Here is a 16,081-nt window from a genome sequence, read left to right on the forward strand (position 1 = left end):
AAATGGACTGAAACGTTGAATGTGGTGATTTACTTTTATTGTAAGCTCTGCTTTACAGACAAAAGGAAGATCTCAATAAATAGGAAGGGTTCTAATACATTTTCAGTTTAAAGTTTGCAGGACTAATCAAGGCAGAGTCCTCCCTGTTAGGAAAAACCACAGAGGTTTGCATCATGAATGGAGGACTGTGATCATGTCTGCTGCATAGACCATGATATAAAATCCCTTGAAGAATTACAATCAACATGTATCAAGTCAACACACAAAACGAAAACAGCGGCATGTCATAATTCAGTCTCACAAAGTCAATCATACCTAGATTAGTACAAAAAAATCTGTAAAGTGCCCACATTGATGCAACATTTTAAAATCCCTTAACAACATCATTTCTTAGAAAAGCAGTACCAAAACAACGTGAGGGAACAGTAACAGTTAGTACAACAGTTACAGCATCAATAGTGCAATTGCCTCATAAAGAGTTCACATATCCAAGGATGAAGGCAGAGCGATGTTTCCCTTAAAAAACAAAAAAACAAACATCATCATGGCTGCATGGCCATTTGTCAGCGATAAAGCACAGACGCTGAGTCTGTCAATCACGGCTTCAGGTTTTCATCAACACACTGAAGGCTTACATAAGCAAGACACAGAAGGCGGTAATCTTCAGGGAGACAATAACTGACAGAAAAGCTGTGTCACTTATTGTTGCTGATCCTTCGGTGGATCTTGTCCCCACTTTAAAACAGACGAGCGTCTCCTGAGAGGATTTCTGAGTCCTTTTAGGTGGGACGACAACAGTGTCCTCTGTCAGAGGATCTCAGTGTTTAACACTAGGTTGAATTATTCCCTCTGTCATCTGGGCCTGCTGGGGGGCATCAGGGCAGTTCTCCCTGCAAGCTAGAAAAACAAGCACTGTTAACAAGCATGCTGATGAGCTCCTCTCAGTACAGCTCACACATTCCTTCTCCAAACACTGTCCGTCTCTTGCTTATCCCGTGGCGGCAGGGAGAAGTTTATGTGCTTACTCACTAACAATGAGCCACTACTTGCTCATTATACTGCAGTGTTGGGACAATGTCCAAAACCACAGACGTCTTTAGAAACGTGAATGTCTTGAATGCCAACTGGCAGGATTTGGAGGATTTTCGGAAGGTCTGGTTGAGTCTGGCTGCTGTCTGAATACATACCAGCTGAGTGTGTGGCAGTGTGGACAGGATCGCAGAGGGCTTTGGCTTCACTGGAGGCATCGGAGGCTTTGGCTTCATGATCTTAAAGGACAGATACTCACAATTTAACCGAGAGGCAAGAGTTAAATGAATGGGAATGAATGAAAATTGTAAAGTCACTTACCGGTTTTGTTGCAAGTGGTGGTAGAGGTCTGGATGGAGGTAGTGGCTTATCCTGACAGAACAAACGAACAAACAAACAGTTAATACATCATTTAACAAAACAAACAAATTTGAGAGTAGAGTTGAGAAACATTGCTGTATGCAAGTTTACCTCAGTATAGATTGACTTGCTTAAAATAGTTGACGGCTGCATGAATGGCCTTACAATCTAAAGAAAAACATTTATTCACTGGTTGAAATACAGTAGACAACTAAACAATGAGGATAACAACACTATGTATAAATATAGCTACATTTGAATAAAGTAGATCAGATTACCTGCTGAATCTTTGATGGCTGAGGTATAGCTGGCACTTTCTTGGGCGGCTGCAAGGGACAAAAACACATGAGTGAAACAAAAGCTTGATGAGTCTTTTTCCAACTATAACCCTGATTTTTTGCAGCTTAACTACGATAATGGCCTGTTTGTGATTTCAGATAGCATTCCTGGAGCTCACTGACTGCACTGTGTGGCTCAGGGACACTTTCTGTAGCTTAACCACTTAACCAGAACTAACTGGTCTCAGATGCAAACTACATTCGCCACGAAGGGAAATATCATGTCTAATGTAGACTACAGTGTTCATGGTATCACTACACTCTGGTGCTGAAGCTCACCTCTGGAGCTGCTCTGCAGGGCTTCAGTGCTCCAGTATATGGTCTAGCAGTAGCAGAGGACAGAGGTTTACAGGCTTGAGTGGCTGAAGACTCCACAAATATAGGCCGGCTGATGTGTGTGGTCCCGAGACGAGGGCTGCTTCGTGTACTGCTGGACCGAAACAACGGGTTGAATTGTCCTGAGGTAGTTCTGAGGTATCTGTAAAGAAATGCACACAGAAGCTACGATTAAACAAGACTGAAATGTTTTATCTACATGGCTCAGTGTTCCTACATCATGATCTAACTATAAGAGAGAAATAACTTCTGACTGCACCTCTTCGCAGGTCGCCTTTTCTTCATGCAGCACATCAAACTCCCGATAACCAGGACCAGCAGCAGCAGTAAACCGACCACCAGTGACACAACCAACACCACCAGACCTCCCTCTGTACACACACAATCACACATTGATTGGGACAGTATTCTTTTATTCCTCAGTGATGAGCATGTAACAGCATACGTCACCTGCTCAGGAAACAGCGTGTACTGTAACGTCATTACTGCATTTGTACATACTAATGGGGGAATTCCATTAAATCAGTGTCTGTTTGTGCTCGCCGGAACAGAGCGCAATTGTTCTGCAGTTCATGAGAAATCTATTTTGAGTATTCAGTCTCGGTGAAAAACATAGCAGACACAAACAGAAGCGTGGTCATTTTAAAAGGTCAACATATATACTAGGCAGACAGGCAGACTATCAGTGCTCACATATAGGGTCAGACAAGCGTAACATGTACGGTACCTTCTGGCAGCTCTGACTGAAGCACATCACAGAAAGGCGGCGCCCAGCCAGGGTTGCAGTGACACTTGTTCTCATGGTTACAAACCTGCCAGAGATCAGACTCACAGTCAGTCATGCTGTCATGGCTCTACAGCGCTCCAGAGTGCTGTGAGGTGAACAAATGTCTTACCCCGTGGTTGTTGCATTTGGCAGAGCAGCTGTTTGTTCCGTATACTTTTATGTTTTTGAGCTCTTGACACCGTTGATTGAAGCACACCTGAAAGACAGATAAAGACATTGTAAGGGCATTGAGATGGGGGGGTTTGTTGGTGCTAAGTGCTAAGAAGCAACGTGGGCTGTTTTCTTACCATGTTGTGGCCACACTTGGTACCAGTCGGCACCATGCCCAGATCTGCAGGGTAGTTGTCCTCGGGGTTCATAGTCGCCTCATTGCATATGTCTCCGTTTCTTACTTTGTAGAAGGACTTCCTGGATGTCACTGGAAACTCCCAGCCTCCGGAGCAGAAAAGTGTCCCACAGGCTTGATCTCTGTAAACAAAAGCCACAAAGCAATGATCCCCAAAAACCAACACCACCACACTGTTAATATGAGCTTTATAATGCTGTTTTGGCTTTTCTTTACATACCGGCTTGAACATCTCTGGTTAAACAGTGTCTTTCTGCAGTTTCCGTGCTGGGCGAAACACGCATCTGCAGCTACTTCAGCATCTAAACAGAATGAAACAGACGAGATGGTTGCAGGTCTTAGAGGCTTGATGTATCAGAATGGAAGCACATCTAACCCAAACTATGATTCACTGGTGTTCTACCTGGTCCCCAAAGTCTCCTGCAGTGTTCCTGGCGTGAAGGACACTGTCCATTGTAGCAGTATCCTTTACCACGGTTGCAGGGCAGGCCATTTTGGGTGTAGGCGTCAGTTGGACAGGAGGCGGAGAGGCCAGTACAGTATTCTGCCAGGTCACAGTCTCCTGTCTTTGGTCGGCAGACGATGCCTGTCGGTTTCAGCTGCAGAGCGGAGAAACACAGATGGTGATGTACCAACTACTGAAATTCGTACACTCGCACATAACTGGCCAGACGGCACAGTCAGACGGTGTCTAGCTGTATGGTAACATAATTAGCATCAGTGTGACTTCACACATCGAGAGAGGACACAGGGAGTATTACTGACTTGGCAGTTGTGGCAGCACTCTCCCTCTGCACACTGAGCTCCTGCATTAAGTTTGCAGGTAGTGGCATTGCAGCAGGGGTTCCTGCATTCCTATGAGACAGACAGAGAAGGATGCAAAGTGTTACGAACCAGTCTCTTGGTGGTTATGTGATTGTGTGAGAGCGGCATGTACAGACCTCCACAGTGCCGCAGTCGCACTCCTCTCCAGGCTCCAGGAAGGCATTTCCACACACTGCCCCTCCGTAGACGCGATCAGTAGAGGGAGTATTCAGCAGACAGGCGGGGTTGACCTCCTCCAAGAACCTGCTGAGCTGCTGCTGACTGCAGCTGCTGAACAGCTCTGGATACACAATGCTAGAAGAAGAGGTAGCAAGAGCAAGGAAGAGAGGGTAAATATTAGCTTTGATTTGGGTTTAAGAATCACAGATCTGGGGAGTTTACATGCAGGTGAGAAACTGAGCTTACCCAACACTCTCAGACATGATGCAGCCTCTTTTTGTTGTTAAGGAGCCACAGACACAGTTTTCAGTATCATGAGACAAGCCCAGGTTGTGACCCATCTCATGTGCAATAGTAGAGGCCACTCCTATTGAGTTAGTATTGTGGTCCTACAGACAAAAGTGGAGTAGAGTAAAACTGAAATTAACGTTACATAATTCCCATTCTTTTCGTTTTAATTTCCATATTTTCACGCAGAAGCTTTTATGAAACAAACATGTAGATTTACCTCATTGACAGCTCCAGAGTTGGAGGTGCACATTGCATTGGTGTTTGCCAAGCCGACAGTGGACCCATCAAAATCCACACCCCTGAAAGAGGAAGAGGAAAAAAGTTTAGACACCTGCTCTGACAGCTGAACACATCACCTTGGCGTTGTCTTTTTACTGCATCTTACGTGATGAACTGCGCGTTGTCGTGTTTGGTCCTCGGCAGCAGGCTCCGCTGACGCCACTGGAGGAAGCGGCCGAGGGTGAGCTCAGGGTTAGTGCTGACCTCTATCTGATCTGTGTACGACCAGATATCCAGACCGACCAGCATCACGCGCACACCTACAGGGCGGTACAGCTGAAACAGAGCACACAGTGGAAATTCCTCTAAAACTGAATGAATTGTCGGGCTTATAGTTCAAATCAGTATTTCTCAATGTGAGCAGTCGTACACGTCATGCTAAAAAAATCACAGAACCAGTGGCCTCATCTATAATGCTGTCACCGTTGGGTCTGGTGCTGTCTGATGGCGCATTCATGTTGGGATTACTCTTTCAGAGTATGCAAGGGGGATTGTGTGATATGTGTGAAAATTTTCAGCTTGGGTGTGAAGATTCACAGTTAAAGTTAGATTTTCACAGCGAGAGAACTTTTCCTTCCTTTTACTGGTCAGATTCCAGCCAGTAAAGAACAAATAGTATCAGGACAGATTTCTTACACGTGGCTGTGCTGCATTGTGGGAAAAATGTAAGTCTTATCTGCCGCCAACAAAAATGCACTAAATAACCGGCAAAAATAGATGGAATACTTTATTAGCACAGAATGGAAATGGCATAAAATTACACAAAATTGAGCTTTTATATTCATTTGAACATTCAAATGCCGCTGAGCAAAGACAGATTGAATTGCTTTGAGTAATTACAGAAACAGACCTACCTTGTCCACGTGGTTTGCTATTTCAAGCACTCTGGCCTCTATTGTCTTCTTACTGCCAAACTTCTTATACTATAAACAAATTAGAAAAATATAATGATCATATAATTACTAAATTAGTAATTCAAGCATCTCAGATACAAAAGATAATCACTCTACTTATTAAAGGAAAAATGTATCAACCATAAGAGCATTATCATCAATAGCCTACATCTGCAAGAGCAGACTCAGACAGACGTAGAAAAACAGGAACTCAGACCTCTGTGTGGTCGACCACCACCACCAGCTCCACTGTCCTGGGTTTTCCAGTGCGGTCTTTGGTCTGTGCTCTGCTTTTCTGAATAACACAAGAGATGGAAGATATAAAACCAAAACACATCCAGACCACTACAATCCAGCCAATAAAAACACGCTAAATAAAATAGAATAAAATACCCAAAATACAATCAAATACGATAAAAACTGTTAAAGGTACTGTAACACTTTATATTAAGAGACACATATTTACCATTAACTTGTTTCTTATTTACACGCATATTAGTAGCCTATTGGCTCTTTATTAGTCAGAACTTATTGATGCCTTATTCTGGGTGTTTGGGTTTGGCTGTTATGATCATAATTCCTGCAGAACAACTTGCTTACTGACGATCAACGAGCAGTAATTAGGAAAGTATTGAGGGAAAATTCTTTTTTAAGTGCCGAGTAGTTGTAGAATATAGTCTAGTCATGCAGAATAAATCATTAATCAATGCTTCATATATATATAACACAGAGCCAGTATGCTGCTAGTATGCTAATAAGCAACTAGTTAAGGGTGAATATATGTACCTTAGTATAAAGTGTGACCCACATCACTTTTTTTTTTTTTAATCAAATCATCAAATATACATGTAGCACAAAACACTGGATTTCACATATCAGCTATAGGCTTCAAACCCTGGTGTATATGAGCATGTGTCCACACTGTGTGTCTTTACCAGACTGCTGAGTTGGAACAGTCCAGACGGACGAGCTCCATGATCATAAAAAGTGGTCGTGTTTCCATGGGAACAGGAGCTCCTCTTCCTCCTCAGGTGTCTGTAGTTGTAAACAGCGTGAAGACCCTCGGCACTGTGAGCTTCAGAGCCCTGTCTGTCATCCTGCTGTCCTGCCTCGGAGCTGGCCAGAGGTTCGATAAGGTACACTTGGTCCTGGAGTTGCACAACCCCCCTGTAGTGCAAAAGCAGGAACTTCAACATGGACGCGGGGAGACACGCTTTCTTTTTCTTCAGCATATCTACAGTAAGTCTCAGGCAGATTTACCTCGTTGAAGACTTTGCTTATCAAGCATTCAAATTCCCACCGCTATTGACACTAACGAAATGTCTTATATAGCAAACAGAAGGTGGCTTTAATCAGAGGGGCCTTTGTTGATTGGGTTGTCAGGCACAGAGCCACATGCAGTCTTAATGGTCTTCGTGATGGAGGAAATGGATGCTGAGGGACTGCTCCTCTCTTCGGATTGGACTCACAGTCTCAAATCATCTTGGGTTTAATTAAATTTGTACTCTACTTAGGAAAACAATCATCTTTTTGTAATTAGAGATACAGGATGAAGAAAAAAACAAATGTACACCCTGCATTACTCACTTGATTCCTGAGCACAATCCCACGCTGGCAGAGGACTCCTCCACTCCCACAATGTGTCCATGGTAGTAGCAGTGAACCTGAACAGACATCCATTATTTGTTACCGAATCAATGGAAAGATTTCAACTCACACTTTTTTTTTTCTTCTTCTAATGAACAGTCTAAAAATGTGGTCTAATTTGAAGAAGATATGGTGTGCTGTATGCGTCATGGTCAGATGAAATGACAGTCTTAACCTTATATGTCAATTCCTGTTCCACATTAGACTCAGTCATTGCAGTGTGAAGCTTCAGATCTCATAATGAGGAACTTAATAGTTGAGAAATCATGTCATCTGGTATTGTGAAATAAGAAGAAAATACTGGCATGCATTGCATAAAATGTCCTTAGCGGGACTTTGTAGATGACAATGATGAAGAGGATCTGCATGAATTAATTAAAAATAGATGTAATTACTTTTTATGTGTTTTCTTGCTTGTGCTGCTTTAAAAAAATGTGACAGGTACATAAAACTTGCAGGACAAATTTCAAGATCAAAGAAATCCATGGAAAACCCTATTTATTATACTGAGCAGTTCAGAGCTGTGATACTGATTTTAGATTCATGACAATAAGCATTGTACATCACTACAACAACACCTGTTACAGGAAAGTAAATGTCACAAAACCTCTGAAACTGGGTGGGTAGGTGGCACAGGATATCCTGTGCTTGATTCATCGAAGCCTGTATAGTAAGGTACATCTTTGTAGTCTAGCCTGGTTTCAGACCTCTCATCTCTGCTTTATTCAGCGATTTAAATAGAATGAATAACGTGAAACAAAATGGTAATTCAGCCTGATTTTCAAGTATATTTATAAGTACACTACAGTCAATAAAGAAAAACTAAATCACAGATAAATGTTTGTATCTTACAACTGAGCATCCATTGAAATCTTATAATTAAAAATACAATAGACATCTGTTTCTGTCAGACCTAATAGACATATAGCATTATAATGGAAGCTGATGGTGAATAGAGGGGTGATGCTAAGGTTTGTGAGAAACAACGCAAAGCTACATACCCCAAGATCTGGAGTAGATGTGACTTGGGTGCCCTGATCAGAATAGTGTGTCACAGAAAAGCTTTTGCCGACAAGATCTCTGAAAAGAAGAGTTTTTTTTGTTCAATGTCAATAATATTGACAGGTCAAATACAGCATGCACGAAAAACACTGTTCAAAAATCTAAAAGGACATTTCAAGTTTTCTCACTTGTTCTTTTCCAGGTACAGTGTGTAGTTTTGCCCTGCAATCGTCACAGAGTACTGGAGTACATCAGGGTATGTCTACACACACACACACACACACACACACACACACACAGGGCAGGAAAAAGACTTAAGAACATTTTTTGAAATGCTAAAAACGATGTTTAAAATAAAGTGAGGAAACAGCAGAGCAGAGCGTGTGTTACCTGATGTGTAGCAGCATCATCACTGAGAGATGAATCCTTCAGCCTCTGAGGGATCACTGTTTGGTACTTCATCACATGAGGTAGGGTCCTCACACTGCCCGCAATGAGTCCTGCAAGTACCAGGGATATTTTATGAGACAAAAAGAAAGAAAGAGAGAAAGAAAGACAAAAAGAAAGAAAGAAAGAAAAGTCGCACCCCATGAGGAGAAGAAAATCAATATAAAATATCCAGAATATGGCATGTTGCTCTACCGGACGGACTGTGTCATTGTGTGCTCGGCAGTCTGAGGGAAATGCCGAGGAAAATCAGCTCTCCGCCCCTCTCTGCTGTGTAATATCCTGAAAATTACCATTTGAGGCTGAGGGACCACATGAGTCACAAAGCGAGCCACAAAAAGTTCAACTTCGTTCTTCACTAAGTAAATATGAATTGTGTGCGTTGCTGAGTGAACCATAATTTAATTACAGACAGTTTTTTTTACGGGGATTTTAAATGTGCAAAAGGTAATTTAGCACTTTATTGAAAAAAGAGAGTAAACTCGGCCATGAGTTCTCCCTGCATCGTGATTATTCTCACCAGATCATATGAGGCTATGGGATTTTTTCGAAACTTTCCCAATCTAAACAATAGTCCATATATCCCATTTACCGCTCATAACTTACAGACATTTCTATGACAAATGTAAGCTACGTTAACACTGAAGTACAGCTGCACGTAGACAGATTAATTTACTGGGCAGTTGAAGGGTATTACATTATGGGAAACTCCTTATTTATTACAAGCAGTAAAGTACCCACTATCAGTCATCCACTTAAACTGACAGCGCAGCCTACAAAGCCCCTTAGTGGCCTTTGTCGCCATCTATTGGTGAAATGGCGCTACAGTGACGTATTCTGCCGCCGGAAACAGAAAAATTAGGTTAAGTTTAGCGTGTGTTTGCCGTACGACGTGTGAAAGTAATAATAATAATTCAGACTGCTGTAAATCCTGACATTTAAATATTTATTGCACAATGTCACGGAGCAGTTTTATTTTTACACATAAAAAGCAAAAACAACAAATAAAATTCCCAAAGTTTTTTTTTCAATCACACCAAAAATAAATGAGCTGTGGGACACAGTCAGCTGCCCCCGACCCCTTGTTCTCTTAGTGTCTGTGATGATTATATAAAACGCATTTGTTTAGGAATATTCTCAGTTTCAGACTGTAACTTTCCCCATATTGAGTCTGGCCAGTTGGTGGCAGCAACGCACTAGTTTGTGTTTTGTGACGTCATCACTCTGCGACGACAACGACGACAACAACGACCACCTAAACAGAAAATTCTGCGCGGCAGCTTGGCTTCATGGCTTTGATAACTCTTTAAACAGCATGAAAAAGCCTGTAAACGATGCTGCAGCCAGAACTGGTCCGACTTCCAACAGAGGGCCAAAAAGCTGTGATGAAGACTGTCCAGAAGGAGCTGAGGCAGAGTGAAGCTGCGGGGGGAAACCCGTTCAACTACACACCGCAGCTCATCCACCTGCACAAGGACCACGAGCTGTTCGAGGTAACGTAGCAATAGCAAGATGAACCGCGCGACTGTTACCTGTTCTGCTGAAGCGCTCCGATGACAGGCGCTATAACGTTAGTTAACTAACCTACACATCATGACATGCTGCTTGTAATTGCTGCTTACAGGATGGGGACATTCACAGACACATGTATCTCCAAGACCTCTACATCTCAGACGCAAACGACAAGCCAGCACTCGGGTATGAAAGTCCAAGTTTTTGCTTTTAGTGTGTGGCTGTGGGCTGCATTCAGTTAGCTAGCTAGCTAACTAACTAGCAACAAATAAACTTAATGTATGTAAGGTTAGCCCACTTAATCCCAGGGAAGATGGTGTCCATCACAGACAAGCAGAGAGCATTAAACAACACACATGCACACACACACACAAACACAAACACATATACATTTACCAAAAACAAATATCGAAAACATATGTGGTAAAAATACAAGTAGAAAACTTTTAAGTGATATTTACAAAAAAAAAAAAAACACCAAACAGCATTTTACCCCTTCCTCCTCCTCTGTCTCAGTGTGTCAGAGTTTGCCTGTCACATATCTGGCTGCAGTGCAGTCTTCAGCACTTTGGAGGAGTATGAGCACCACTACAACTCCCTGCACAGACATGTGTGCTGCTCCTGCCGTCGCTCCCTGCCAAGTGCCCGACTCCTAGACATTCACATTCAAGAGTGGCACGACTCTCTCTTCACTATCCTCGCTCAGAGGCAAGATATGGTAAGTCACAGAAAAATGTTTGTTCCCCACTCTTGTAAACTATGAACCAAAATCTGTATGCAAAGTGAAGTATTTCAAACATGCTTTGATGAATGTTTAGATGTAAGAACACTTCCATTTGGGTTTTCAGTACCAGTGTTTGGTGGAGGGCTGTGGACAGAAGTTCAGGACTAGTAAACACAGGAAAGATCATTTAATACGAATCCACAAGTATCCTCCAGACTTCAGATTCGACAAAACCAAAAAGGACAGAGGGTAAGATTGCACTTATTATGTTATGTCCGCTAGATGGCAGCAGAATATCAGTAGAAATATTAGCTGTTGGTCTAGGAGGGCCATGTTTGTTATAGTACACAGGATTTTGACCAGTTCTTGAAGAGTTGAAACAATGTTTGTAGTTTCCATTGACTACTTTATATTCTTTTGTTAACATAACATGATAAGGAAAGTTACAGAATGAGATTCTCCTTGCTACTTTACTTAAAACTGTAATTTTTGGTCAACTTCCTATAAAAACCCGAGTAACAGTGTGAATTATAGTAAATACGTATATTTTGTATAATTTTTCTGATCCAACAAACCATAAAATAGCTCAAATCATTATGGTTTTTTTGTCTTTGTTAACAGAACCAGAGAGATGAAGAGAGAGCCGCAGAAAGATGCAGCCATGGAGGTAGTGGACGATGTGTGTGAGTCTGAGGGTGTGTGTGAGGTTATGTGTGATGAGCTCTCCGACCAACCTGAGCACGGGGAATCCATGGAGACTCATTTGTCCGAGAACGAAGCTGCTCGCATGACAAATTCTGCCTCTACCGAGGAGCATGCAGGTCTCTCTGCTGCAGCTCACGGCGCAGGGAATATGAGCACCGAACCACCAAAACCACGCTACTCCTACAGGTTAGTCGTTAAAGAAGTCTGCTGCAAAGCACTGCAGGCAGCTTTAGCCCTGTTCTAAGTTTGCCATTTTTGAGATGTTGTCAGTCTGCTCTGGGAATTCAGTTTTCAGACAAAAGATAAGATTATAATCTTTTGAAGGTAAAACCCTTATATAGTTAAGTCAGTTGCATTTATCCATTTATATGCAATATTATATACTGTAATTAAAATGCATGAGACATCCTCAAAATAGTTGGCACAATCTGAGATACAAAATAAGAACTGTGTTCTTGTCTCTCAGGGTCCCGACAACCGTGTGCTTCGGTCACGGCTCCGTCCGAGGCTTCAGAGGGCGGCGGGGAAGGAGGAAATGAAACACCAGAATTGAGCTTTCTGTTTTTTAATATGTATAACTTTATACTGTGGTCTCATAAATGAAATATTTACTGTCATGTGTCCTTGACTTTAAATAAATTGGTTTTTGCAATAAAAAAAAAAGGTAACGGGTGTAGACATTTGTTCAGGTGATGAATAATACCTTTTGTTGTTGTGGATGTTTTTTTTTCCTCCTGCAATAAGATTCCCATCTTACTTCTCTTCCTTGTGGTGACATCCAGCCCATCAACAGTCAATACGAGCTGCACTGAGTTTTATAGTTAATGTCTGTCTTTATAATAAACTTTATTTTTTTATGAGTTTTCAAAAGGAAATGACTAACTACATAAGGGTTGCTGCTGACTGTGTTATACTGATGGACTAAAAAGTCAAACTGCATGTGTTGAATGTTGTAATACAGCTAAGGCGATGTTTAAATTACAGTGAATATGGAAGTTGTAGTCCACTGGAAGACTTTGTGAAGAGAAAGCACGAGAGAAATGTCAGAATGTACATAATAGATTTTAATAATTGTACAAAACACCTTTTCACCCATCAGATATAAAATACACTGTACATTAATGACCGATGTGAGTCAGCTGGTCATGTTTAGCATTTTGAGAGTCTGCAAAAATAGTTGATGACTTTTATTTACATTTACAAATGCAACTATTGTCATAGACTTTTAAGAGCTCTTTGAACATCTGTGCAAAAAACTTCTCCGTTTGAGGTAATGAAAAAATACAATTTTAAAATTACAACAGTAAAACAGGATTATTTCATAGTTGATTTGTATTGTTCAAACAGAAAACCAAGAAGTTAGAAACAAAGAAATTGTGTGGTTTAGATATTGTTGTAATAGTAAATTCACCTTGAAAGATCTCGGGTCATTCTTAACATGAAGAAAGTTTCTGCAATATTTAACAGCTTCTTGGTAATATGCCAAAGGTAAACATTTTCTTTGAAGCTTTTAAAACAATTTTTATGATCATTTGATTTCATCACAATAATTAAAAGGCACAAATGAGCACTTCATATTCTGTAGCTTGAGACGACCACTTTAAAGCGTCTGCTCAGAAAGTACAAAATACCAGTCAGACTTGTTTGGTGACTTTTTCCTTCCACCTTCAGCTTCAGCTTCAGGTTTTCAGTATTATTGGGAGCATATATGAATGTGGATGCTCTTTAGTGTTTCCTAAAATTTAAAACTGCACCCTTTAAAGGTCAGAAATGATCACCATGAGTTAGTGCTTTAAAATCTCATCTTGCAGGATTAAAATGACTTTTACTAAAGTATTTATGGAGTACCTCTGTTGGAACAGAAAAGCTCACAATATATAGAAAATCCGAAAATTTAATCCGAAAAATTGGCTCAGTGAGAGCCCGTCACTTAAAAAGGATTTTACTAAATACACTGCAAAAATGACCATGTTAACAAATAAATTACCATAAAGTAAACTTTCATAATTCTGTATTAATACTCACAGAAAATTAATGAAAAATGAATACAAATGACAACTGAAAACACGTTATTTCTGTTCTGACCCACTGCTTTAAATTTAAGCCAAATTGTTTGTATTTGTGTGAAAATGATTCTTCTCTGTAGATTTCTCACTATAACGGAAAAGATTTATTTAACGTAAGATTTCAGACATATTGACTCATAAGATGAACATCTTTGCAGTGTTTGTTTTTTTGCTTTATGAAGGCATTTCCCAAAGATGCAGTTCAAAGTTAGCGGAGGTTAAGACAAGTAGTACATCCCATATGGTCCACTGAATAGTCCCGGGACAGGTAAGGCAGGCCGCGGTCCGTTCAGGGCCCCGTAGAGGGACGGTGCGCCCATGGGTGCGCTCAGCGGGAAGGGAAAGGCGAAGGCCGGCAGCAGCGGCTTCGCAGCCAGCTTGAGCTTCTCCAGCTCGGCCTCCTGCAGTCTCTTAGCCTTGGCCCTGCGGTTCTGAAACCAGATCTTGACCTGGGTCTCTGTGAGGCTGAGGGAGTTGGAGAACTCCGCTCTCTCCGCGATGGAGAGGTACTGTTTCTGACGGAACTTTCTCTCCAGAGAAAGCAGCTGGGAGGTTGTGAAGGGAGTTCTGGGTTTCCTGTTGTTCTTGTGTTTCCGTAGATTGCATGAGGTCGGGCTGGGGAGTCCTGGAAGTATATTTAGAAAGTTACAGCATTGGAATAGAGAATATGTTATCGATATGACTGAGCTACCGGCTTTGCTGCTGTGGAATTTGACATCATGCATGGATAAAAACAAAGTCAGGGATATACCAAACGCAGAAGATTTAGACCAGAGTAGCAGCGTTTTTATTGCAGCCATAACCACATCTCCAGGTTTTAAAATCCCTCTCCATCATCTCTAGATTTTTTAGGGGATGAGATCATTTCCTCAGCAGGACGCTCTATTAACGAACCCAAGGGATGAAATATTTTGTACATTCACAGTAATATGTTGTGCAATGTTCTCTGGAAATGTCCAGAAGCTGGATAGTTACAAACTAGAGCACGTTTCTACAGTATGGGTTAAGAAAGAGAGAATCCTACACTCACTTGAAGGGGATGCGCACGGAGCCTGACTCCAGGGGCTCGTCTCCCTGTCGCTGAGGTCCACCGCCTCTTGTTTGGACCGATAAAGTCCCCTCGGTGACGCACACTCGCTCTCCTCTGCCCGTCCACAGCCTGAACCAGGCTCGGAGGAATGGAGGATTCTGTCCGGCGTCTTGTCTGATATGAGGGATTCCACACTGAAAGGCAGATCTAAACTTTTGCTTTTACATCTTCTGACAGATGACAGGTCCAGCTCGTCAGTCCCCATGCCTCCAGCGGCTCGGTCCTCTGGAGAGGTCTCCCCCGGAGCGGCCGAGGGCGGTGATCCCTGCGCAGGATTCATTACGCACGACTGAGGTGCCATACAACCAACTTTCCTGCCGCTCTCTCCGTTGCTGTTTGTGTTTTCGTGTTTTCTCGAAGGAATCTGTGTCACTGCCCAGCTTCCTCTGATGTTGCGCAGCTGCGTGCTAAACTTCAGTTTTTACGCACGGACTTGCCTCTCCTTCAGCGAAGTGCCACAAGTTCCTCTCTCATCTTGCCGCCTGCCTATCAGGCTGTCGATGTTTCCACGTGACCCAGCTAAAACAGTTTCTGATAGGCCAGGCTTGTAACGATAGCGTTGTGGTACATTTCATGCGCCTAAGGTGCCTTGACAGATGTAAACCTCAGATCAGGGGCGGAGCGCGGAATTCTGAGTCTACAAAGTAACCCCCACCCCCACCCCCCAATTTTTTCTCCAGCTGTGAGCTCCCACATGAGCACCACCGTTGCCAACAGTACTGATGCACTGGCATCAACGGGTTTAATCTGTGCACACTTAAAAATGGCAACATAACAGCCACCACTGCATGAATGCTAAAGGTTGAAATTTCAATGCACAAACGTCTTTGCTTGATCTGAATATTGTCTGACACATCTGATATATACTTTTTTAAATTGACAGTTGTTATCTTATTTTCTCTCATTGCAATTAATACAAATTTAGCTAATGTGGGCTTGTGTTATTTGTGTCATAATATTCGTACAAATCAAGTGTAGACCATGCCTTAACATAACCCTCTCAAAACTCTCTATTTAAAAACTGTACTCTACTTCAGTGGATCAGTGTGTAGGATTAAGTGGAATCTATTGGTAACCAACTGAATACCCCTCACCTCACCCCTCCCTATCCAATTGTGTAACAGTGGCCACTAAAAACATGAAAAACACTAGACTCTAGAGCCAGTGTTGGTCTATTGTGATCTACTGTAGAAACATGGTGATGCAACATGGCGGACACCGTGGAAGAGGACACGATCCTTCTAT

The 16,081-nt window shown here is 42.0% G+C and overlaps 3 protein-coding genes across 3 annotated transcripts; 1 reads left to right on the forward strand and 2 right to left on the reverse strand.

Moving 5' to 3' along the window:
- Window positions 1-19: 19 nt before the first annotated feature.
- Window positions 20-8,976, reverse strand: adam8a (ADAM metallopeptidase domain 8a). The gene is made up of 25 exons (XM_076742212.1): window positions 8,879-8,976; window positions 8,683-8,792; window positions 8,481-8,554; window positions 8,292-8,370; window positions 7,231-7,307; window positions 6,579-6,810; window positions 5,861-5,938; window positions 5,605-5,673; window positions 4,857-5,026; window positions 4,689-4,770; window positions 4,427-4,569; window positions 4,138-4,315; window positions 3,962-4,051; window positions 3,600-3,795; window positions 3,417-3,498; window positions 3,138-3,318; window positions 2,960-3,046; window positions 2,791-2,875; window positions 2,323-2,434; window positions 2,007-2,205; window positions 1,668-1,715; window positions 1,501-1,557; window positions 1,351-1,401; window positions 1,188-1,268; window positions 20-897 (listed from the first exon to the last, which is right to left on the reverse strand). Exons 1-25 carry the CDS (start codon window positions 8,922-8,924, stop codon window positions 853-855), a joined length of 2,652 nt encoding a protein of 883 aa, XP_076598327.1. The 5' UTR covers window positions 8,925-8,976; the 3' UTR covers window positions 20-852.
- Window positions 8,977-9,944: 968 nt separating this feature from the next.
- On the forward strand, window positions 9,945-12,375 carry znf511 (zinc finger protein 511). The gene is made up of 6 exons (XM_076743743.1): window positions 9,945-10,232; window positions 10,364-10,437; window positions 10,768-10,969; window positions 11,100-11,224; window positions 11,597-11,866; window positions 12,147-12,375. The coding sequence occupies exons 1-6, from the start codon at window positions 10,074-10,076 to the stop codon at window positions 12,217-12,219; spliced, it is 903 nt and encodes a 300-aa protein (XP_076599858.1). The 5' UTR covers window positions 9,945-10,073; the 3' UTR covers window positions 12,220-12,375.
- A 348-nt stretch (window positions 12,376-12,723) lies between these two features.
- Window positions 12,724-15,324, reverse strand: msx3 (muscle segment homeobox 3). Its single transcript, XM_076743744.1, has 2 exons — window positions 14,777-15,324; window positions 12,724-14,371 (listed from the first exon to the last, which is right to left on the reverse strand). Exons 1-2 carry the CDS (start codon window positions 15,135-15,137, stop codon window positions 13,965-13,967), a joined length of 768 nt encoding a protein of 255 aa, XP_076599859.1. The 5' UTR covers window positions 15,138-15,324; the 3' UTR covers window positions 12,724-13,964.
- Between the last annotated feature and the right edge of the window lie 757 nt (window positions 15,325-16,081).

Source organism: Chaetodon auriga, chromosome 11 (assembly GCF_051107435.1).
Source record: "Chaetodon auriga isolate fChaAug3 chromosome 11, fChaAug3.hap1, whole genome shotgun sequence".
Classification (NCBI taxonomy): Eukaryota; Metazoa; Chordata; class Actinopteri; order Chaetodontiformes; family Chaetodontidae; genus Chaetodon; species Chaetodon auriga.